We start from the raw sequence: 26183 nt of genomic DNA, 5'->3' as shown, positions 1-26183 counted from the left end.
TAGGGTCAGTTTGTATCAGTGGAAAACATTGGTTGGGCTTATTAAATACTTCAGTGTACAAAAAGAAATCTTAATATTGTGCCATTGAGTTAGCCAAAATGGGTCTGTTCTAAGAAAGCCTATTTCATAGGCTTTTGTGAATGATTTATAGGCAAGGTAATAAAAGTTGAATTTACAAATAAAAATAAATTCTGTTCCTGAGATTCCATTTTATCAGGCTTTAGCTTGCCAATAAAGTACCATGTAAATGTGTTGTTTTCCTTTTACATGCCTTTTTTTTCTTGTTTTACATCTTCTGCCATATGAAGGTGAAATTTTAATAATCCATTACTTTGTATGTTGTGAAAGAAGATAATGACATTTGTGCTTATGGATGTGTGTTATTTTGGAGTGCCTAAATAAGCACTCATTGAAACTAGAGTGACAAAATCTTATGTCAACTAGTGAACTGAAACGTTTTAAGTGTTTGGTGTAACATGAAGTGGCAATTATTAAATAAAAATTTTTGTAGTTCTCATTGAATATGCCAAGGTGTTGTGACCCAGTATGAAACAGGTGACTTGTTAATTCTTTTGACACTTGCACCAGAGTCATTACCACTTATTGGTAAGTTGCAGCACAAGTATGTTTAAGAATTCCTTGAAATTATTTGGTTTTGAAGCTATTTTTCTGGATTAGTGTGTTCAGGTTCAACGAATCCCAGAGAGAAATTAAGAAAACTCTAGTTTATAGTACCAGTGTTATATGTCCGAGTTTGCCCATTTTTTTTGCAAGAAATTTAGTGTCTTAGTACTAGCAGTTGGATCAGTGTACAAAAAATTATATATTGATTTCAAGGTGAAGCCTAAGAGTAAGTTTTGAAATTATATTTTGCTGTTTTGAGAGATTAACAGTACAGCCTCCAGTCTTTGTGCATCTAGTATCCTGAAAGTAGAAGTGGCTCAGAAGAGTTACCTAGTTTGTAATAAGATTGTACATGTGGCATGGCTTATTGCTAACTACCTGCGCATGGGTAAATGCAGAAGACTAAATGTAGGAGTTGGGATAGTAATCAGTAAAAGTGGCATTTCATATATGAGGTGGTGGTTTTTAACAAAGCATTTTTATAAATTTAAAAGAGCTCGTAGAGTTGAGTAGAAAGTACAGGGTTCCCATGTAGTCCCTTTCTTCAAACACCCAGTCTCCCTTCTTATGGACATTGAATGGTTATTTGTTAAGAACCATACACATTAACAATCATCACCCAGAGTAGCAAAAGCCTTTTTAGCTGGTGAAGGATTGTGTAGGAATGCCTAGGATAAATAAACAGGCAAGGTGTATTGGCCGTTCGTACACCTGCAGACCTGTTTTTCAGTCTTGGAAATCGAACTCTCCATATAAATTACTGTGGGGCCCAGGACCAGAGAGGGTGGGAAAATGTATGGGAGGAATTACACTTAGGATTGCCCTCGAGAAATCTAAAGCAGTTTGCTTCAGAATTAAGCAATTTCAGAGAGGGGATAAGTAGAAAAAAGTGCTGTCAGGTGACAATTCCAACTATCAGTTTCCTAGGGAGTAGTGGAATACTCATTTGCTCTCACAGGATTGTGAGGACTAAAACTGGTATAAAAGTATTTTATGGACTGTTAGAACCTATGGAAATGCACATTAACACCTTTTTTTTAATTAAGAAAATCCACGTCTCCTGAAAGAGTTTCACCAACAGCAGACCTTCCATTAGAAGGCTAACAAACCTTCCTGAAAGTCTGGGCCTGCTCAGTAGGTTCTACTACAGAACCTCCCACAATACATTTCCTTTTGTATCTTTCAAAGTTCCAGCTTTATTAGGTCTTCTAGCTGTCTCAGTCTTCTAAAAGTTTGGTTGTCTGTTGTATTTACTGGCTTTTAGCTGGTGTTACCTAGTATTCCTTATCTTCGATGGTTCCCTTGTAGGCTGGATTAAGAGAGCTGGCTCTGGAGCCAAACCGTTTGAGTTCATATCCTGCCCACACTTACTGGCTTGGGCTGAATTTGTTTCCTTAAAATGGGGAAAGTAGTTGTACTTGATTTCATATGATTTTAATGATTAAATGTGTCAGGTCATATAAAATGCCTAGAACAGTGCCTTGCTCAAAGTGCTAAGTAATTACTGTTTACTATGTATGGTAACGAGCACTTAGCAGAGGCAGACAAATGAAAATAACCTCAGCTTTCATGTGTCAGTCTAATGGGCAAGATAGACATAACACAGATACCGTGAACTAAGTGGTACAGGCATGTCTAGGATGTGACAGCTTCTTGGTGTGTCTTTGGGGACAGCTCCAGGGGAAGACTGGTGACTTTCTGCCTCCACTGTTTTCTGTTAACAGAGATTTAGTACCAGACCAGCCAAAACATTGCTTGTAAATGTGCCTCCCTTTTCTTGGGTAAATTTTTTAAGGCTGGTCTTTTTTACCTGACATAAAACACAGTAGGCTCCTAGTATTTGTTTCCTATTGCTGCTATAAAAAATTACCACAAACCTAAAGACTTTTTTTTTTCAGCTGAAGTATTGTTGATACACATACTGGTTTCAGGTGTACAACATAGTGACTTGACAATTATGAGTGGTGTACTTACTGTCTTGTCATGCAATATTGACTATATTCCCCTTGCTATATTCTCATCCTCATGATTAATTTATAATTGGTAATTTGTGTCTCTATCCCCTTTATCTATTTTGCCCATACCCTTCCGCTGCCTTTCCTGTGGCAACCACCAGTTTGTTCTCTTGTCTGAGTGTATTTATGTTTTGTTTTTAGATTCCACATAAAAGTGGAATTACGTGGTGTTTGTTTTTCTCTGTCTTGGCTTACTTCACTTAGTATAGTACCCTTTGATCCATCCATGTTGCAGTGGCCAGATTTTTTTGTATTAGCAGTTTTGGAGGTCAGACTCAAATCAGTCTCACTGGGCTAAATCAAGGTGTCAGCCGACTTGCTCTTCTGAGAGCTCAAGGGTAGAAGCCTTTTGCCTTTTCCGGTTTCTAGAAGCCACTGGCATTTCGTAGTTTGTGGCGCCTTCTTCCATCTTAAAAATGCAGCTCAGCTTCCATCCTCCCATCATCTCTCCCTGGCTCCAATCTGTCTGCTTCCCTCCTGTAAAGACATTGAGGCACCCAATAATCCAGGATAACTCCCCATTTCAAATTCCTTAACTTAAATACATCTGCAAAGTTTGTATACCAGGTAACATACAGTTTCCAGGAACTTGGGTTATTTCCAGAGCTAGGGAAATAACTGGGGAGGGCCATTCGGTTTTCTGACTCGCAGTTAACTACTATATTTTCTTAAGAATACAAGCTTATAATGAAATGCAGGGTCTTAGCACTTAAAATCGTGTGTCTGGAACACACAGCCCTCAGGTCTGTGTACTTGGCTTCATTTTCAATCTGTAAAAAGAGGTCTTCTCTGACATCTCTTTTCATATAGCCGTTTTTTCATGGCATCTCTTAACTACCTGAAATGCTTTTTACATACACTTTTATCAGTTGCTTTTCCCAGCCATTCCTCAGGGTTTGAATATATGTACTCAAACCACTATCAAGTTTGAGTCTTACTAGTCTTTTCTAGCAATTAAAACAACGCCTCGTACATTGCTGACGCTGTATTTTTGATGGAGTGAGTCTGGCCTCTTAACAGCAGTAGCCGTTTAAAATTTAATCTCTGGTTGATGGCACATTGTAATCCTTGGGTGTTTGGATGGAGCATGGTGATAGGAGTGGGAGGCTGAAATGTGGGTTTATATGGATATATATATATATATTACTCTGAAGGACTAAGATTAAGTTTCATTGTGAAGAGAGTAGTATGTGAAAATAGAACATGTTAGGGGAATATGGGAGGAGATAGTTCCTGCTGTGAGGATCAGGAAGTTTCTCAAAGGAGGTAGAATTTATACACCTGGTGGTAAAACAGCAGGGGCTGAGGCCTGGAGTTGGGAAGATGTCAGTGGTGGCTGTGATAGCCAAGAAGATGTGAGAGAAATACAGAAGACCATTTAATAAACATTTGATCGCATATTGAGTGCTAGTATATACTTAGTCCATATAATATTAGGTCAGTGGTTCTCCACTTTGAGTGTAACCCCAGAACTGAGTTCTTAATTGGTTTTGGGATGGGCCCCAGACTTAAGTTGTCAGTGTGGTTTTTAATAATACAAACTTATTCTATTAACTATACCACTATCTTCATTTTTCAGATGAGGGAAAAACTTCCCTCCCCAAGAAATACATAACTAAGTGGTGGGGCTAGCATTAGGTTCCAGGTCTAATATTGAGCTGGTTTTCTTAACCAGAGGATCTAGGAAAATGTTAGTATCAAGCTTAATGAAAACCAAACGTGCGCTTGAGGGCAGTTTCGGGAGTTCTGTGGGATCTGAATCCCTGTATTACCAGGGCTAAAGTTGAAGCAATAGTAGAGGTCAAGAAATGAAGGCAGAGGGTATAGAAGACAGTTTGGCATAAGTATAGATGCTAAGGTCCTACTGTGCAAGTCGGTTTCTAGGCTTTCTAGCTAGCAGAAGGGACACCTAACTTTCACTTAAGAACCTAGACAAAAGAGGCATGGAATACGGAATTCGGGTGTGCAAGGTGAGAGAATATGGGGGGATAACTGATAGACCTGAGACTGGGCTACTCAAAAAAGTATTGCTGGGCTCTTTCAAAGTTCCAGACTCATCAGTACTTGGGAGAGACTGGTTAGCTTGAATCTTAAAAAATGCAACCCAGAGAACTGAATATCATCAACCTTGTCCAAGTGCCCACTAACCATCCTGTAGGGCGTGGCGCAACTTTTCGTGCCCCACCGATCTTGTATCCCGGACCCCTGTTCACGCCGCCTTGTTTCAGCTCCCTCCTCCCATCGCCCCTGCCTGTTGCTGCCTGTGCATAGCCGGCGGCACCCCATAGTAACTGTCGAGTGAGCCCTAGCGGTCTCCCAGTTGCCCAGGTATCCTCCTGGCGCGCATCCTAGCTTGTGGTCTCTTCGCAGGACCTGGCCGGCTCTCTCCCGGAAGGCAGCCTGGAAGCTGGGGGCGCCTAGCAACAGGCGCGCGTCGGGAGGGCGGGGCTGCAGCCGACGGAGCGGCTCGCCGGGCTTGGCGGGGCTGAACGGCGGGCGCGCCGCGCTCCCGAGGGTTGCCGGGATGCCGGACGCTGAGCGTGTTCGCCACGGCGGCGGCGCCCGTGCGAGCACGCAGCCGGCTGTTCCGCCCCGCCGCCGCGGCCAATCTCGCGACAGGGCCAGGCTGGGCGGGGGCCTCAGCTCGGCTCCCAGTCGCCGCCTGCTCACGCGCTGTCCGCTGCTCCCGCTGACCCCTCTGTCCGAGCCTCAGACCGGGACGCCGCCGCCGCCACGGGCCAGGCGCGCCCAGAAGCCCCTCCCGTCCTAGGTGGAGTTGCGGGGACAGTGAGTCCGGGAAGCCGACCAAGGAGAGGGGGGCCCGGGAGGGCCAGGGACCTTGCCGGGTCAGGGTCGAGAGGGAGGTGCGGCCTCCCAAGGAAGGCAACTAGCCTAGTGAGGCATGTGAGCCACTCTAAGGATGCTCTTGACGCACTTTAAAGGGAGCTGGTAGGAAGGCCGGGGCCGAGGACCTGACCAAGGCTGCCGGGCAGGGTCGGGGGAACGAGAGAGGTGGGAGTGAAACCCGGGGAAGATGGCCTGCCTGCCAGATCTGTATCTCCGCGCTCCTCCCCTGGTACCGGCACGCACACATCCTTCCCTCAAGTGGACTCATCCTTAACAGGTTCGTCCTCCCAGGACTTAAACTGAAGAGGAGGGAGAATGTGTTACTCTCTTCTTTGACTACCATTGTGTCTCCCTTTCTCCCACACTTGCGGACTAGGACTTGGGTCCCTGACTTTTAATTAGATCGCACTGGTCCCGTGTTCATTGCCAACTTTGCTTTGTACCATTTCTGATTTTCCTATAATTTTTGTTTCATGAGGGTTAAAAATACTAGAAAAGATTTGAGTAACGCTGGTAGTGTTTTTTTATGCTAGTACCATTTTTACCCCTACAACATTTTGGGGTCATAGACGTGAAAACCGTGAAAACTGTGGAGCTTCTCCCTAAACAAATGCAGTTTTACAACTATTTTCAGGGTATTGTCCTCGAAAACACAAGAATCCCTGCTCTTCATCTTTATTGGCTTTTTAATCTACTTGCTTATGATGAGTTTAAATATCCCATTACAATGTCATTTCTTCAAAATACTTTCGACATTGCCTTAAGTTCTTATATTTTTGAAATTATACTTCTCATTCAAACAGCACAGAAGTATATAGAGTCAAAGGTGAAAGCCCTCTACTTCCTTTTCCTTTCTTTTGAACACTTCTTAATTTAATGTTTATTCCTCCATTTTCTTTAACTTTTTTACTTTTTTTTTTGATCATCAGTGGAATCATATAAGGGGTCTTAATTGTCTTTCATTTATGAAGATACAGCAAATACCTTTTATATCTATTTAGGTCTGCACTGAGTATTTCAGAGATGTATCATAGAGATTTATAATCATAGTATAGATGTATCATGATTAATGTAACCATTCCTCATTAAGATAGGTTCCAGTTTTTCCTTATTACAAATGAAGAAACAACAAACATTCCTACATTTGGAAACAGTTCTTTAAAATGAATTTCTTGAAGCAGAATTGCTCTGTCAGATGTATGTATGTATGTTAAAAATTTTGGTAGAACCTTGCCTTCCAAAAAGTCTTTACTGATTTACATTCCCATCAATAGGCTGTGTTGAAAACAACCTGTGTTTATTATTATTGAAAAAAAACCCAGTATCTTCCACTTATTGAGTATTACATGTCCAGCACTGTCCTAAACACTTTACATGCATTTCAAAATGTTATCCTCACTAACTATGAGAGTCAGAGGCACTATTAATCTCATGACCCTATGGTTATGCAGCTCTTGAAGGGCAGCCCATATTAGAATCCAGGTTCATGTACTCCAATGCTTGTATTCTTTGTCAGGTGTGAATTCTTGGTTAGTAACTGGGAATTGTTTCATTGGGTTGTTGAGGAGTAAATGAGATTGTGTATTTGGTGTTACAGTATTAGTAGTTCCTTCCTCTCCTAACTCCTGTAGAATAGGACATGTTCCAATGCTTTCTATGATTCTGTTTCCTTTGGATCACCCGCCTCTCTAATCACTTCCCTACCTTTTAAGGGAACCTGGCTTTCTTCTCTCTCTCTCAAATCTCCTTTGGCTACTTTAATCTAGTCTCTGGCCTTAATTCTCATCAGTAAATACACAACTCTTAAAACTTGCATCTCCCAACCAAACCTATAGTTCTTAATTCCTACAATTTAGATCCAGATTATATATCTCCATCTGGATGTTCTATACTCATTTTATCGAAAACTGAGCTCCTTTATGCCCTCTAACCCCAGATTAACACTTTTGCTTTGAATTTAATTCATGGTTCCATAATTCCCTGTCACCCTAGTTCACAACCTCAGGGACCTTTGATTCATTTTTCTTGCTGAACCTCCTAAATTCCTTCAGTTGTCAATCTTGCATTCTTACTACTGCTACTCTTAACTTCAGCACTCAAGACTATTATAATAGCTTCTTAACTTGGCTCCAGTTTCTGCCAGATTAACCTTCCTAAAGCCTAGCTGTAATCTGCCACACCTTTGTTCAAAAACCATCAGTGTCTTCCCATTGCTCAAAGAAGACACTATAAACCACTTTGGCCACATTCAAATTTGTCTGTGACCTTGCCCCAATCTATCATTTCATTATTTCTCACAGTGCCCTTGTCTGAAACTCTCTCCCCATTCTCCATGGCTTCTTTCACATCTACATATTTTTTTTTTTGAGAGTGCATCTCTCATATTTATTGATCAAATGGTTGTTAACAACAATAAAATTCTGTATAGGGAACTCAATGCTCAATGCACAATCATTAATCCACCCCAAGCCTAATTTTCGTCAGTCTCCAATCTTCTGAAGCATAGCGAACAAGGTCTTACATGGTGAACAAATTCTTACATAGTGAATAAGTTCTTACATGGTGAACAGTACAAGGGCAGTCATCACAGAAACTTTCGGTTTTGATCACGCATTATGAACTATAAACAGGTCAAATATGAATATTCATTTGATTTTTATACTTGATTTATATGTGAATCCCACATTTCTCCCTTATTATTATTATTATTATTTTTAATAAAATGCTGAAGTGGTAGGTAGGACATCTACATATTTTTGTGGAATGCCTTTACCCACTTTTCTGCCTGTTTAAATTCTGTTTAAATGTGTCCTTCAAGTCTCTTTTGAACCTCCATGTGAAAGTAATAGCTCTCTCTCCTTTTAACTCCTCTAATATATATCTCTTCTAAGACTTTAATGTCACTCTTTTTCTTATAGTTGTATGAGTAGTACTGTTTTTCTTTTGGACCAGAAATTCTGAGAAGGCAGAATCTCTACTTAATTCATCTTTCTGTCTGTCATGCACATGGCACATTGACTTGCACATAGTACATACTCAGTATATTTGAGTAAGTGAGCTAATATATACATACTTGAGAATAAAAAATTACATGTAATAGTCTATTGCTATCTATAATGACAAACAGACCTCAACATTTTAATGACTCAACATATAGGAGTTCTATTTCTTGCTCACTAGCAATTCCAGAGCAGGTGTTCTGGTTATCAGGCAGCTTTCTTCCATTTGGTTGTAGGACCAGGCCCTGCCATCCATTAGCACTTTAGTGATCTAACTACAGCAAGCACAAGGGGAAGGAGAAAGTGTGGAGAAAGCAGACTTGCTTCTTAAAACCTTCTGTAGAAAGTATTACACATTGCATTCACTCATATTCCAAACATAGGGAGGTACCCATTTCCTAGGAACAAACCTATTTTTTGAAGGAGCAAGAATTTTAGTAGACATGCAGCTCTCTCTGGCATGTGTAATTTCTACTTAACCAAAGCTTGTGGGACTCAGTTTGAGCATCCTTTTCTCAAAATCAAAAGCAAAATGCTATTACTTCCCCAATCTGGTTACATTAGCAAAGGCTCTGTTTTACTGCAGAATTTAAACACAGCTTTATAATTAATATTTACCATAATGAATTGTAGTTATTTGTTTACTCCATTCCCTCCAATAGACTGTATGCTTTTACAGCTTAAGCATTTTTGCATTTCAGCTCCTAACATAATGATTGGCATTGTGGATAAATAATTAGCTTTCTCAATGAGTCTACAAGTTGTCTATATGTTCACATGATAATTATTTTGGTTTAAACAAAGCTAAAAATAAAGAAAATCTTACCATCTGGTGTTTGATGTTTTGTCTTTTCTATCGTATCATAAACATACTAGGATTTGACATCTTGAAGATAAATATTTGTATTTATCAATGGTTATTACTTTAGGATAATTTCCTGGTAGTGGAATTGCTGGGTCAAAAGTATATAAAATTATGAGGACATATTTATGCACGAGTGCTGTCTGGAAATAGAATGATACGTATACTGAAACCTTATGAGTGCCATTTCTTGAATCCCATCTTACACTTCCTAGTATTAAAAAAAAAATCCTTGCCATTTTAACTGGTAAAGTCATAGCTCATTATATTATTTTGCTTTTATTTGAGTACTTGTGAGAATGAACTTTTATTTGTACTTTTTCTGTAATGAATTATCTTTTTTAATATACTCTGTATGGTTAATTTTCTTTTTGATTTTTAAGCATCTTTACATATAAAAGAAATTAAATTCTTCACATTTTTAATGTCATCATTTGAAAAGTTACTCTGGGAACTTCTGGGCAGTGTGGCAGAGTGAGTTGACATGGAAGGGACTCCATTCTGCTTCAGTATATTTCAAATGCTGGGTAAAATATAGTCTAATAATTATGGATGTGTAACTGAGCTAGGAACCAAGAAGTCCCCAGGTGCCAGAAATGAAGAAATGTTCACATAGGAAGCCACTGTTGAATGTCTGCCGAAAGCTGGAAGTCACAAAGGAGTACTGTTCCAGTTCCTATGACTGCATTGCAAATTTCTCCAAAACTTAGTTGTGGAAAACAGCATTTATTGTGCTCATGAATTCCGTGGGTCAGGAATTCAGACAGTGCATAGCAGGGACAGCTTGGCCCTGTTTTGTGATGTTTGGGACCTCAGGTGGATGATTGGAAGGCTTAGGGTTGCAATCACCTACAGGCTTATTTGCTCCCATGTCTGGTGGTTGATGCCAGCTATGGACTCTTCCTGTCACCTGGCTTCCTCACAGAAGGGAGCTGGGTTTCAAAGTTCAGTGACACCTTTTATGATCTAGACTTGGAAATAACACATTGTCACTTCTACATTTTATTGATTGACCTTGTGAAGGAGGAGTGTCAGCATCACATTGAAGGAAGAACATGTGGGAATGGATATGTATTAGTGCATCATTCTTTGAAAAGTACATCCTGCCACAAGTGCCTTGACACTGACATGATAACTAGAAAAATAACCCCCATTGGCCTGAGGAGGTTGCGAGGAAACCAGCGATCCACTTGAACTATGGCATGAGGAGAGTCAGCTGCTAGACATTAGAGCTTCATACCCTGCACAGCTCAAGTCTGGGAACGGAATTCATATTCCTACATTCTTCAGAAGCCACAATCCAAGAAGTTGACATATTGACTGGGCTGGCACCTATGAAACCTAGGCCCAGGCAGAGAAGAATGGAAAGCCTCTGCATAGCAGTTTCCTAGCTCAGGAACAGTTCTGTAGACACGGAACTCCTGTAGATAGCAATCTCTCTAAAGATGAGCTCACAGTCAAAGATTACAAATTATATAAAGAAATGAACCACAAAGACAGAGACTTGGCACAGGCAGCAAATGGAAGATTTGTACCACAAACTAAAAGTAATGAACATCATGGCAACATACTTAAATTTATAGTATTAAAGGAGATGAAGGCATGGGAACCATAAGACAAGAACAGGAAGTATGAAAAAGAACAGGAGAGGTCTAGAGTTACATATTCACCATGAAAGGAAGAGAAGAGGCAATGAGTCAAGCTGTACCTCCCCCACCCCAGCTATTAGTTGATTCTTGGCCTATAATAATCTTGATCATATGATAATAACAGCAGCTGTCATTTGTTTCTGTATATAAAGATACTTTACTGCAGTCTGAAGATTCTTATTTGAGTGATTGTGTCATGTGATCCCCTTAATGAGCTGGGTTGTTGATGTTTCAGCACTGAAGGAGGCAGAAAGCAGTACCTGAGTACAGTCTGGAGGAACTTAACAATTTATTGAAAGAAACTGATTAATTGTCCTGGGTCAAACTCCACAATCTGATTTTGCCTATCACATCCTTGTGATGTCATTAAATATATTCCTTTGTCACCTGTATTTCCTCTAAATTCACAGTTAAATCTAAAGTCTTGATCAGAGTCAGGTTTGTTTTGTTTTTGGCAAGAACACTTAATAGGTGTTGCTCCATCAGGAGGTAGATTGTGTTGCATCTCCTTTTATGATCAGAGCTGCCATTTGATGAGGATTGCTGCATGAGGGTTCTCCAAAGAAACAGAACCAGTATGTGTGTGTATGCATATATATGAATCTGGGTATATATGTGTATATGTAAAGAGATTTATCCCAAGGAGTTAACTTATTCGGTTGTAAATTTGCACATTAGGCCAGCAGGCCGGAAACTCTCAGTCAGGAGTTGATGCTGTAGTCTTGAGGTAGAATTTCTTTCCTCCTGGAAACTCAGAGGTCTGATTAGGCCTTAAGATAAAGTCCACCCAGATTTTTTAGGGCAATCTCCTTTATTTAAAATCAACTGATTATAGATGTTCACTGCATCTACAAAATACCTTCACAGCAACACCTAGATTGGTGTTTAAATTGAATAGCTGGGTACTACAGCGAAACCGTGTTGACATATAAAATTAACCAGCATAATTGCCAGGATTAATTAATTAATTAAGAATTGCAAAATGGTGTGGTATTTTAAAGCTATCATTCCTTCATTTATTACCTGAGATACTTCCCTATCATCATCCACTTGGATTCATTCTTATCAATGCTTGATTGTTCCCTTATATATACAAGTTTCAAATCAGGTTGATTCTTTATTACCTTCCAAAGATGATTGGTGAGATGTTTTTTTAAAGTATCATAATACAGGCATACCTTGGTGAGATTGGATTTGGTTCCAGACCATTGCAATAAAGTGATTATCTCAATAAAGCAAACCAAATGCATTTTTTTGTTTCCAGTGCATATAAAAGTATGTTTATACTATACTGTTGTCTATTAAGTGTGCAATAGCAATAGGTCCCCTAAAAAGTACATACCTTAATTAAAAAATACTTTATTGCTAAAAAATGCTAACCATCATCTGAGCTCTCAGAGAGCTGTAATCTGTTTGTTGGTGGTGGGTCTTAATGCTGTTGGCTGCTGACCAGGGTGATAGTTATTGAAGGTTGGGGTGGCTGTGGCAATTTCTTAAGACAACACTTTCTTACCCTCTTTTTTTGTAATTTAGAAATTGGTTTTGAGAGAGAGAATAATTTTTATGTCTGCTTGTGTAAGTGGCATTGTTTTTAAAAAAAATTTTTTTAATTGTCTCTAACACATACTTGGCCACATCAATCGACTCTTCTTTCATGAATGGTTTCTTTGTAGTGTGTGATGCTGTTTGACAGCATTTTAGCCACAGTAGAACTGCTTTCAAAATTGGAGTCAATCCTTTCCAGCTCTGCCACTGCTTTATCAAATTTATGTAATGTTCTAAAGCCTTTGTTGCCATTTTAACAGTCTTAAGAGCATCTTTACCAGGAGTAGCTTCCTCTTAAGAAACCACTTTTTTTACTCATGCATAAGAAGCAACTCCATCCATTCTAGTTTTATCAATTCAGTTACACCTTCAGGCACCACTTGTAATTCTAGTTCTCTTGCTATTTCTACCACATCTGCAGTTACTTCCTCCATGGAAGTCTTAAACCCTTCAAAGTCATCTGTGAGGGTTGGAATCAATTTCCCAATTTCTGTTAATGTTGATATTTTGACCTCCCACGAATCGTGAATGCTCTTAATGGCATTTAGAATGGCGAACCCTTTCCAGAAGACTTTAAATTGACTTTGTCCAGATCCATTAGAGCAATCACTATCTATGGCAGCCATAGCCTTACAAATGTATTTCTTAAATAATAGGATTCAAAAGTCGAAATAACTCCTTGGTCCACAGGATGCAGAATGATGCAGTAGGAGGCATGAAAACAACATTCCTCTTCAGTCTTTTATGTAGCCAACGTATTCTCTGCCTGTCCCTCAAATATTGGTGCCGTTGGACTTGCTCTTACTCTCCACTCTTCGCTTGTACTCTCCACTCCCCCTAGATGGCCTGTGTATTCTCAGGGTTTTAACTATGCTGATGACTACCAAATAGGTATCGCTTGGCTAAACCCACTCCCACCTCTGGACATCTCCTTCTGTGAATGTCACACTGGAACTTTGAATCCATTTTATTCACAGCTGAATTTCTCTTTTCACTCAAACTGGTTGCGCATTCCCTCTTCCTAGCATTGGGAGCAATACCAGTCATGCAGAGTTCCCAGGTCCTCTAGATGCTACCTCATTAACCTCTACCTTGTCTTTCAATCTGCTTTTTTCCTTGGCTTAGGGCTTCACTACCCTTCACCTAGATCATTGTAGTAGTCTCCCTGTTGGCTTCCTTGCCCTGTTCTCTTTTCCAATATTGTTAAAGTTAGAGCAATATGTTTAACCCTTAGGTCTAATCCTTCAACAACTTCCACTGTTTATAGCTGTTGTCTCCAAAATAGGGTGGATGAACTTCAAGATAGGATGCTTGGGAAAGTAAGTTGAATTCCTATTACATATATATTTTAAATTTAAGAATTTAAACTAGAATAACACGAAGTACACAATAGGTCATTGTTGAACAATTTAGAGCAGGGGCTGGCAAACTTTGGTAAAATTAGTAAGTATTTTAGGCTTTGTGAGCCATACAGTTTCTGTTGTAACTACTCAACTCTGTTCTTGTGGCCAAAGGAAGCTATAGAAAATATGTAAACAAATGGGCATTTGTTTCTGTGTTCCAATGCAAATTTATTTACTAAAAACAGATGGCAGGCTGGATTTGACCTGGGGACCATAGTTCGCTGACTCCTGAATTGGAATATGGGGGAGGGGGAACTATCCAGTGATAAGATTACAGAGGTAAGTTGGGAACAGTTCTTGGAGGATTCTGTATGAAAACTAGAGTTAGCAAAATAGATTTTGGAGTTCGATTCAAACACCAGTTTCAGAGACAGATATTAAATAATCACGTATAAATAGATGATTATAAACTATGATTAATGCTATGAAGGAAATGACAGATTGCTATTAACAAATAACAGAAAGCCTTGATTTGTTTTTGGGGATTAGGAAAGGATTCCCTAGGGAAGTATCATTTGAGCAGATATTTAAAGGACAATTTAATTAGACACAGGATAAATGAAGTTCTGTATGTCCAAAGGCCCTGAGGTTGAAAAGAGCTTGCCCTACCTCCCAAGTCTCACATGAAAATAAAGAAGGCTACTGTGGCCAGGAGACTAGAATGAGAAGAAGATAGAAGCGTGGAAGCCAAACTGGCCACTATCTTGTATGACATTAAGGATTTTTGTCTTTTGACCCAAAACAATGGAAAGCTGTTGAAAGTTTGAGCAGCTAGGTGACATTATGAGATTTACTTTGTTGATTTACTTTACTCTTATTTCCACAAAGAGACTATTGTATGGAGAATGGATTAATGAGAAAAGGTAAGGTAGAAGGGTGGGGGAGCTTTAATGGCTTCACTGGTTCAGGAGTGTTGGAATTTCTTACATATGTTTCATCATTGTGTTAACTTCTTAAAGTTAGATGTTATCAGTATTCATTAGAACCAAATGTAATATGTATTTCCATAAATTCGCCTCCATAAACTGCCTAAAGTGATTGCTGAGAATAACATCAGTTTAAAATGTTCCATGTAACATTTTAAACATAGTGAATATTGTCCAAATTATCAAATAAGAACATCTGTAGGTCCTGGAGTGCATATCTGGGAGTCTCAAATTAGAATACCCATTGGTGATGACTCAAGCAGAAGATCGATTCTCTTACCAGAGCAAAGGATCCAAGAACTGAAGTAAAAACTCTAGTATTCTGACTCTCTTTTTCTATGTTTCAGTGACTCCCCAGTTGACTGTGTAAGAACTTTGAGCAAGGTATCCTAAGGAAGAAGATCTTCATGGGTTGCTTCCATCTTAGAATTATGAGAGGAACCAGGGAGCATGTCTATCCATCTGTCAAAAAGCCCAAAAGGCTGCTTGCCAACTCTGTAGTAATACTAACTGAGCTGAAAGGTGTTAGCTCTTCTGCTTCCCCCTTCCTCTATGTACTTTCTGTTCTCCAGGTGAATGGAGATATGAGAAGAGGAAAGAATCATTAAAAAAATAAAACAGTTAAGGTACCTTCATTAGGATTTGGAAATTCAGATTTTAGGCTAGGAGAATTTGAGTAGATATAAGGAGAGCAGTTAAAAACCTAATGCACTAATCCAGGGCAGGAGATGAGGATAGTTTGAACTACGGTGGAGATGCAGAGACGTGGACAGATTAGGAGATACTTAGGCAGTAAGATCAATAGGCCTTGTTAAATGACTACATTTTGGAGAAAAGAGAGGTTGTTAGTGTTGGCTACCAGGTTTCTACCTTATATGATTGGAGATGGCAATGACATGTACTGTGTTAGGGAATACTGAAGGGAACAGACTTTGATAGGTAAATGAGCTTTCCAAGAAAAGCTGTCGAATAAGTAGATGTGTATATATGGCTATTGCTCAGAAGAGAGACCTGAAGATACAGATTTAGGATTCCTTGAAAAATATCATGTAAGAGACTGTCACTTTAGTCATACTTAACTACTTGTGTTCCTTGAATAGAGCAGTTCATTCTATCCTGTCACTGCCCAGCAATGACACTCTGCAGAGTGGCCTGACCCCCCTCCCTGATCTGGATTTAGCTTAAGGGTCATCTCCTCAAAGTTTTTCCTGGGAATTAACTACTCTCTTTGTATTTCCACAGTGTCCTGTATGCATCTTTTTATTTGAGATTTATTTTTTTACCCAACTCTAATATGTTTCTTTCCTACTCAGAATTTTTCAATAGATTTTCAATGTACTTAGAATAAAATCCACTCTTTATTATGGGTTATAAAGCCCTAATGTATTGGGATACCTGCTATCTTTCCAATCTTACTTCCCTCCCCATGTTTGTAAGCCACATATATAATTTAAAATTTTCTAGAGGCCTCATTAAAAAGGTAAAAATAGACAAGTGAAATTTAAATAATGTATTTTATTAATTCAACTTATTCAAAATATTTCAGTATAAAATCAATATAAAGCTTATTATTTAGCTATTTCACATTCTTTTTTTCTACACAAAGTCTTTGAAATCTGATGTGTATTTTACACTTACAGAACATCTCAATTCTGACTATAGCCACATTTCAAGTGCCCAGTAGTCATGTATGTCTAGTGGCTATTCTATTGGATGGCATAGATGTTAATACACAGAAGTTTTTCTGCTTTGGAACATGCTAACCTCATTCTGGCTTTGGGGCCTTTCCCCTCACTGTTCTCTTTGTGAAGAATGCTCTCCCGCCTTACATTTTCCTCAGATATCTCTGGCCACTTCTGGTCCATTCAGATCTTTGTTCAAGATTATGTTATCTAAGGGGCCTTCTTAACCACTCAGTCTGAAATCTTTCCTGCTCCTTGGCACATTGCCATGGTAAATTACAGTCAATCCTCATTTCTCATGGATTCTCTATTTGCTAATTCACCTATCATTAAAATTTATTTGTAACCCTGAAATCAATACTTATGGTACATTCCAGGTTATTTGCAGACATGTGCAGAAAGGAAAATTTGAGTTGCCTGACACACAGTTTCCAGCTCAGGTCAAACAAGGGGATGCTTTGCCTTCTTGTTTGAGGTCTTATATTATAAGCAAATGTCCTTTTCACCATCTCTTTAGTACCATGTTTTTCATGTTTGTGCTTTTTTTTTTTTGGTGATTTAACTGTAAGTGTAGTGCTAAACTCCTGTCTAATGTTCTTAAGAGCAAAAAGACTGTGCAGTGTCTTCTGGAGAAAATATATAAGATAAGCTTTCTTCAGGCATGAGTTACAGTGCTGTTGGCCGTGAGGTCAATGTTAATGAATCAACAATATATAATAAATAAAGGGTCTTTAAACAAAAACACACTGAAAACAAGAATATGTATTGATCAGTTGACAAAAATGTTGTGCCCAGATTCTCACAGGAACCTAATTTAATATTTTCCCTAGGAACATTAGTTCAGTATTCACCAATTCGGTGTTCACAACAACTTTAAAGAACCTAGCTATCTCAAATAATGAGGATTGGCTTTACTTTCATTGTGTTTTATCTGAAATAAACTTTGTTCATTTATTTGCTTCCTTTATATCTGTCTCCCCAACTAAGCTTCAGGACAACAGACACGGTATGTGGCGACATGCACCCTTAGATCCTTAGTGCCTCACATATGATTGTCATCAAGACATTTTTATTAAGTGAATGAATGGATGGATGAATAGTGAACAAAACATTTAATTAACATTTCCTTCTAGTTGTAAACTAGGTGATAAAAAGGTAATCTTAATTTAAAAATACTTACAATAGTTATGTAAGATTAGTAAATTCTAGAGATCTACTCTTCAACATTGTACCTGTAGATACCATATTGTACTTTAAAATCTATTAAGTAGGTAAACTTCATGTTAAGTGTTTATGCCACAATAAAATAAAAAACTTTTAAATTGTTCCATTATATTTTCATGTAAAAAATGTTTAAGTGTGCACTTATTTTGGTATGCCCTGAAAATATTAGTTATTTTACAGCTATTAGTTTTAAACAATTATTTTATCTCAATCCTGAGTCTCTCGTTACTGTTAATTTGAGAAAGCATTTGTTTTAAGTGAGTTCTTTTTGGCCTGCCCTACAACATATGTACTTTGTTCTATTTATTATCTCTTTCTATGTGTGTTTTTTTTTTAACCATCCCTTTTTAGGCCTGATAAAAAGATGATTTCTATGATCTGTGGAAATTAAACATGTTTTCATAATAGCCTTTACTTTTATTCTAACCTATGGGCACAGAAGAATAATCAGTCATGTATCTTGCTTATTTACTATGTATTCAATTCAATCATACATATTAGGTGTCTACTACAGGCAAGGCATTACTAAACTCTGAAGAGAGAACAACCCAGAGCAAGACGCAGCCCTCTCAGGAGAACGACAGCCACCCCAGGTAAATTAAATTGAATGCCCATTATTCTATGTTCCTTGCTGGGCATTTTATATTCATTTTCTGCAGTCTTCAGAGCAAAAGAATTCTAGTTATCCAGATTCAGCTGTGCTCATTCACTCACAAAAAATATTAACTGATGGTTGATTCTATGCCAAGAATCTCACAAGGCACTGGAGAAACATGACAAAACAAAATCAGTCTCTGCTCTTGAGGAGTTTAAGAGTTCAGTAAAGGAAACACAGAAAGGAAACAGGTAATACAGTGCAGTTAAGTTCTCTAAAGGGAATTCAGTACAGGGTGCTAGACTGCATCCAGGAGGGACACCTAACCCAGACTGGGGCATTAGGGAAGCTAATTAGCAAATCCCCATTTCCTTCTCCCCTATCCCCTGACAAACACTATTCAATGCTTCTATGCATTGACTGTTAGATACTTCCTGTAAGTAGAATTCTAGTATTTGTCCTGTGACTGGCTTATTTTATTTAATATAATACCCACAAGGTTCATCCATGTTGTAGCATATTTCAGGATTTCCTTCTTTTTTGTAGCTGAACAATATTCCATTGTATATCTATACCAAAATTTCTTTATCCATTCATCTGCTGACGGACATTTATGTTGTTTCTACATTTTGACCATTGTGAATAGTGCCACAGTGAACATGGGAATGTTAGTATCTCTTTGAGATTCTGATTTCAATTCTTTTGAGTAAATACCCAGAAGTGGGATTTCTGGATCACATGATAGTTCTATTTTTAACTTTTTGAACAGTCTTCATACTATTTTCCACTGTGGCTACACCATTCTGAATTTCCACAAATACCATACAAGGGTTCCAATTTCTCTATACCCTCACCAGCACTTACCTTTTTGTTTTCTGTTTTTTATATTAACCATCCTAAAATGTGTGAGATAATATCTCAGTGTGGTTTTGATTTGCATATCCCTGATAATTAATGTGATTTTGAGGATCTTTTCAATACTGTTGGCCATTTGTATGTTTTCTTTGGAGAAATGACTATTCAAGTCCTTAACCCATTTTTTAATTGGATTATCAGATTTTATTTATTTATTTATTTTTTTGCTATGGAGTTGTAGGTGTTCTTTTTATATTTTGGATCATAGCCTCTTATCAAATATATATCAAATATTTACAAATATTTTTTCTCTTTCTGTAGGTATCCTTTTTACTTCTTTGATTGTTTCATTTGCTATGCAGAGGCATTTTAGTTTGATATAGGTCTCACTTGCCTATTTTTGCTTTCCTTTCCTGTGCTTTGGTATCATATCCATAAAACCATTGTAAGACCAGTGTCATAAAGCTTTCCCCCTATGTTTTTGTCTAGGGGTGTCAGTTTCAGGTCTTAGGTTTAAGTCTTCAATCCATTTTGAGTTGTTTGTGTATGGTGTAAGATAAGGGTTCAGTTCATTCTTTTGCATATGGATGTCCAGTTTTCCCAGCACTGTTTATTGAAGAGACTATCTGTCCCTAGTGTGTATTCTTGACATCCTTGTCAGAGATCAGTTGACTCTAGATATGTGGATTTATCTCTGGACTCTCTATTTTGTTCTATTGGCCTATATGTCTTTTGCCAGTATCATATTGTTTTAATTATTATGGTTTTTACTATATCTGTAAAAATGGCATTGGGGTTTTGATAAGGATTGCATTGAGTCTGTAGATCACTTAGGATAGTATGGATATTTTGACAAAATGACGTTTTCAAATCTGTTAGCATGGGCTGTCTTTCTACTGTTAATCTCTTCCTTAATTTGTTTTCAATGCTTATATTTTTTTTAGCATACAAGTCTTTCACTCCTTAGTTAAGTTTATTCCTAAATATTTTATTCTTTTTGATGTTACCATAAATTGGATTGTTTTCCCAATTTCCTTTTCAGATAGTTTGTTGTTAGGGTATAGAAATGAGAGAGATTTTTGTTTGTTGATTTTGTATTATGCAACTTTACTGAATTTCCTTATTCTAACATTTTTTGGTGGGGTCTTTAGGGTTTCATATATATATTTCTTCCTTTTCAATCTGGATGCCTTCTCTTTCCTAATTGCTGTGGCTAGGGCTTCCAGTACTATGTTAAATAGAAATGAGGAATGGACATCCTTACCTTGTTCTTGATCTTAGAGGAAAAGCTTTCAGCTTTTCACCATTGAGTGTGATGTTAGCTGTGGGCTTTTCATATATATAGCCTTTATTATGTTGAGAGAATTTCTTTCTGTTCCAAGTTTTTAAAAGTTTTTTTTATGAAAGGATGTTGAATTTTATAAATGCCTTTTTTGCATATATTGAGATGATCATGTGATCTTTCAATCCTTCATTTAATTTTTGTATGTTGAACCATTCTGTGTCCCAAAGACCCTCCTTGGTCATACTGTATGATGGTAATATTTTTGAAAGAATCCTAAGCATTTTATTGTTTTATGCATGATAACTTGCTGTTGGACTTTATATTTTCTTATATAGCCAAATACCTGTGATCTGTAATTTTGAAAAAATTCATTAAAATATTTAAAGAAAAAAAACTCTTCCTACATATTTTAGCTATTAAGGCCTGTTGCTTTAAAACTCCCCCAAATTCATTTTTACATCATGATTGATAAACTTTTCATTTAGGTTTACTAGTATTTAATCTGTATGATGGAAAATAAATTAGAAAAAATATTTATCTCTTAAATACTTTTTTTCTTTTCTATTTTCTATCCTGAATCTGGAGCAGCATCTCACTTTCATCAGCACTGTTGAAAGAAGAAGAAAAAATGCCAGTGCTATCTCCTGAAATCAAATTTGAGGCTTCTAATGTTGCCAGAAATTCCCTTGACAGATGTTTTCTTTCTGAGAGTAGTTGGAGGAAAGCTGTTTTAGAAACACAAAAGATGAATAGAGGTAACTTCATTTTTACTTTTATTTGCTCAAAAAGTATAGAAATAATACCTTGAATTGACATGTGTTTTTTTAAGTAGTCAAGAGACATTTATAATTCCTGTAACATTTTTGTAAGGATTATATCTTAGACTTATGAAAAAGAAAAGTGGAAGCAAATGAAAATTAATCTACTTAATGTAATTCTCTTACTCGTGATAGGATCAAATTTTAAAGAATTAGTTCTCTTGGTATCAATGCAATACTGTCTCTGTTGGATCATACTACATAAGCAAATAGTGTTTATTTTTAATGCCTTAAGTTGGTTTTTATGTTTTAAGGAAACTAAAGTTTTAACAGCACCTTTTTGTCGTAATAATTCTAACCAAAACTTTATTTTTTAGAGAGTTAAATGGAAAGTATCTTATATCCTATAGTTGGTCAGTAAAGACTAATTTGAGAATTTCGTCTTGTATAAGAGTGTATGAAAAGCTTTCCTCCTTTAATTTCAAATTATAATTGTATTTCTTGTTTTTCCTAAATTCTGCCTTCAGCTTTTTTAGTGGAGATAAAATAAAATTCTTGAAAATAGCAAAATTAACACCATTTTATCACTCCTTATTTGAGTGTGGTGCTGTATTTTTTCAACTTTTTCACTAGATTCCATTAAAGGTACATAGAAGATATCAGTTTACCTTCCCTCCTATCCACAAATCTAATTGCTGAAAACAAAATCTGTTTTTAGAGGAATGGTTTTTACAAGAGGAAAGTCTTTCTTCCAAAAGAGGAAAAATCAAAGGTTATGAAATCACATTGAGCTTTTAACTCCAGTCTCATTAAATACTATTTTTCTTGCTGTCCTAGACTAGCTTAGTTAGAGAGAGCTTAAAAAACAATTCTCTATGCTTATTTTAAGGATCATCCAAACCTTTAATCTCTTAATCTGCCTTTTCTATTGACTGCCTTTGTTTTGAAGTTTTTTTGTTTCTGTTTTTTTTTAATAATTTGGCAATCTCTTTGTCTAAAGATGTGTGGGGTCAGTAGAAGAAACAATCTTGATGCTTCAATGTAGCTGTTTACAGATTTGGTGTGGAATTTTGCAGAGAGAGAATAAAAATCAATGCTTGAAATAGAATTCTTTTATCTCTCATTGCTTTTTCAGATGATCATGTATTTATACTTCTGGATTATTTCCATAAAAACAGGAAGGTGGGAAAATTTAAAGTAACCAATAATACAAGACTCTTGAAAGTGACTGAAAGTATTTCAGTGTGAATTTATCTAATATCCTGGAAACTCTAATTACATAAAATAATGAAGGCAGAGGACAGTGATGACTGGGGGGAATCTGTGGAACTGTCCTTTTTCCTTATTCTCCTTAATCAGTCCCTTCATTGACTCTTTCCTATAGTCCCTATACTAGGAATTGAAAGGTATTCCCTTGGGAAAGATGTGTGATAAAGTACAGTAACTTAATTTTCATTACTTAATGACTGACTTAGTATCTTTCATCATGTATTTTAGTAAGCAGTAAAAGAAGCTATATACATTTAACCAAGAAATAATACAGATGATTATACTACTTTTAATTAGAATACACCACAGCATTTGGTCTAGAAGAATTCAAAGAATGTGTCAAAATGCCATATTTACGAGGATTGCAAAGTTGCCAGAAAAGTGTAAGATCAGCTCCACTAGAGGTTCATAGAAGACTGCTGAGAGCTGATACCCAGATGCCTCCCATCAGGTAGCTCACTTCTATTCAATTATCCTTTATTGAATATTTATTTGTAGTAAAACTGCCAAATGCAGAGGTTTTCCTCACTAGTGAATTTAATTCTTTGTTGCCTACTAATGTTTTTCCCATAAAGGATTTAATTTTTTTAAACTAAGGTAGTGGCCTTATTCAGTTTGACCATCGGGCACTTTCCTTAGTTTTCAAGTGACATTGCCACAAAGGATTTAAGGGCTTCCTTTTAAAGATATTTATTATCCTGGTGTAGATTAACTGTGAGAATATTGGAATTTTTAGCAATAAAAATAAATGAACTCTGCAATATTAATAGGTTTCTATACCCTGAATGCAGAACCTCGTGTTTTTAGTTTGCCTGAAGTAGTGTGAGGGGAGATTCTGAATAAGCTGTCAGCCTAGTGAAGACCCTGAATTGACTATTGGTAATGAGTTTGTCAGCCAGAAAAGCCCCACTAACTGAATACTGGCATTTAAGAACATTGTTGTAAGTCAGACCAGCTCACATATCATTAAAAGAAAACCCCTTTCACAAAACGTATCTATAAATTAGTTACTAAGACAGTTTTATATTCTGTTTGGTTTCTGCTCTGGTTTATTTATTTATTCATCAAGTATTTATTGAATATCTAGTACTTGTTCACTTTCCCAGCCTAAAAAAAAAAGTTGAAGCATTTATAGCAGTCTGAGTTGCAGCTTTCTGTAGAGGAGGATTTATATTTTTATATTAGCTTTTACTGTAATGAACTTTGAAGTCATCTAGTTCATACATAGCACACCAAGTATTGGAATTTCAGAATATATTTCTTGAGTTTTCCATGTTACTGTTTTTGTTAATTAGTCTTGAAGATAAGTTCTGGTAATATAAACAGAGAACTAGAAAGTAAATAAAAATGAAAAGTTATACATGATTTATACTTAAGAAAATAAGAACTTTGCAGGAAATTTGGGGAAAAAATAAAAATAATTATTGATAATTTACCCATCTTAACATGTCCATTTTAATTTTTGAGCATTCTTTTCTTTCCTTCTTCATTTTCATGGATTTTCATTTTAGTTGTGATTTTAGACCTGCAATTTTTTATTCTGCTTTTTTTACTTAATGCTGCATGTACACATTTTTCATGTCATTATGTAATCTTCCAACAGTCTTTACTGGTTACATTGCATTTCATTGATGGATCCCTAGTTTATTTAGCCATTTCCTATAGTTGGACTTCTAAGCTGTGTTAACTGTTTTGGTTTTGTAAATAATACCACAGTAAGCAAAGCATAAGGCCTTTCCCATCATTTTAGATCTTATCTGAGGAATATTGCCAAGCTATAAAAATATAAAAAAGCAAAATTACTCTTTCTCAATTGAAATTATAATGAAATAAGACAGAGTCAGAGTTGGTGAAAGAGTCACTAGTAGTTGACGGTAACAGTTAAAGAGGAGGGATAGCAGGGAGTAGAGAAACACCATTGGAAACAAGAGGAATATAAATCCTACTTAAGGACAGTGAGTTTCCACCATAACCAATACACCTGTATTCCTGACACTCAGCTTGCTTTTGTCATTTTCATTGGAGTCACAGTGCCCTTTGAGGAGAGTGTAGGGCTCTCTCTGGCAAGGACTTGCCTCAGTATAGACCAGTCTTGTTATCCTTTCAATGTGCATGATCATCTTTAAGAAACTGATAACCCAGAAAGCACACACTGAACTAGCCTATTCTGCCTTTTAAGTTGAAGTCTTCATTTTGCTTCCTACTGTTTTCACTCTATTTCAGCTTTTTTTTCATTTGTGATTTTAGCTGTTTGTAAATGATTCCTCAATATTTTACACTGACTTACAGTGTGAATTTACTTAAGTTGACGAAGGATAATTTGAATACATTATATCACTGTTATGACAAGTGTTTTTCATATGCAAAGTGGAAGAGTGGTGGCTATGTGCCATGTTTATGAAGTGCTTGGCAAATGTAAATGTTAGTTCTTTTCCCTGTCTTTGAAACAAATGTTTTTATTTTAGCCATTCTAGTAAGAACATACCTAGTTGCCTTCAAGTACTTTATTCGCCTCTGCATATTGCACAGCACCCTATGAAAGAACAACCCTGGCAAAGCAGGGAAGTGCTCCTTTTTGTTTATTATTTACAACCCCATTCTCTCTTTTATCACTCTGCATGTGATTATAGTTCACCCTTAAACATGGGTTTGAACTGTGCAGATCCACTTATACATGGATTATTTTTTCAATAAATATTATTTGGAAAATTTTGTAGAGATTTCTGGAATTTGAAAAGATGTTTTATTTTCTCTAGCTAACATTATTGTAAGAATATGGTATAAATTACATGTAATATACAAAATATATCTTAATCAACTGTTTATGTTATCATTAAGGTTTCCAGTCAACAGCAGGCTAATAGTAGTTAAGTTCTGGGGAAATTAAAAGTTATATGTGAACTTCTGACAAGGTAGGGAGGGGGGACAGTAATCAGTACCCCTAATCCCTCACTTTTTTCATGAGTCAACTGCATTTGATTTTTAAGTGCTGAAAAAAGTCTAATATGTTTTCAAATTTCTTTAATGATAGTCATAACTTTTCAGTGAACCTCAAGGTGCACTCTGGTAATATGACTGATAATAGATAATCCTAGAGAAGAGCATTTAAAAGTGGTGGCTGACTTCTGAAGTTTAATATAGTTATAAGAAAATTTTAATTGTTATGGATTACCTCAGCCACAATAATTTCAATCATATTTCCTCTAAAAACATACTTACTATCTAGGTCTGTTCCAGTAGGAAAAAACTTAATTATGAAAAAATTCAGATTGTAGTGATTAATAGTTAAAAAGTGTACAAATAAGTGATTATCTACTCTTCATCCCCTTGCACTTAGCATTCCCCTGAATCATAATGGGTAACAGTTAAGATAAAGCTAATATAAACATAGGAAAAGTTAGACATAACACTCATCCACTGATAAAATTTATTAGCAAAAACCAAGGTAATGAGTTGGCTCATATCTGCTTCTGATTGAATTGGTTACGATGGAAGGAGTTTCCTTTCCTTACTTTTATTTAATTTCCACTTGATGTCTTCAACAAGTGAATTCACTGAAGCATACTTCTTGTCTTTTACTGTATTTTTAAAAGTTAATGTACCCTGTGTTTATATAAAAAATAATTATATATATATATATAATTT

The 26183-nt window shown here is 36.8% G+C and overlaps 1 protein-coding gene across 12 annotated transcripts in view; it reads left to right on the top strand.

Annotated features, from left to right (window-relative positions):
• Positions 1-121: 121 nt before the first annotated feature.
• C2H8orf89 (chromosome 2 C8orf89 homolog) overlaps positions 122-26183 on the top strand; it is a 41608-nt gene continuing 15546 nt past the window's right edge. For 6 of the 12 annotated variants that reach the window (XR_012128252.1, XR_012128253.1, XM_073229690.1 and 3 more), the window contains exons 1-4: positions 122-5426; positions 18278-18369; positions 21100-21266; positions 22836-22989. Coding sequence is in view for 10 of the 12 variants with exons in the window: in XM_073229690.1 (XP_073085791.1) it covers positions 21140-21266; positions 22836-22989 (281 nt within the window). In the remaining 2 variants the exon portion in view is untranslated. Of the gene's footprint in view, positions 5427-5581; positions 5764-17539; positions 17559-18277; positions 18370-21099; positions 21267-22835; positions 22990-25003; positions 26169-26183 lie in introns of those variants that run through there. The other 6 variants (XM_073229695.1, XM_073229692.1, XM_073229693.1 and 3 more) reach the window with 6 other exon arrangements.

The sequence above is a fragment of the Manis javanica genome, chromosome 2 (assembly GCF_040802235.1).
Source record: "Manis javanica isolate MJ-LG chromosome 2, MJ_LKY, whole genome shotgun sequence".
Taxonomy (NCBI): Eukaryota; Metazoa; Chordata; class Mammalia; order Pholidota; family Manidae; genus Manis; species Manis javanica.
The sequence above is the reverse complement of the archived record's forward strand: the minus strand, read 5'-3'. Positions and strand labels throughout refer to the sequence as shown.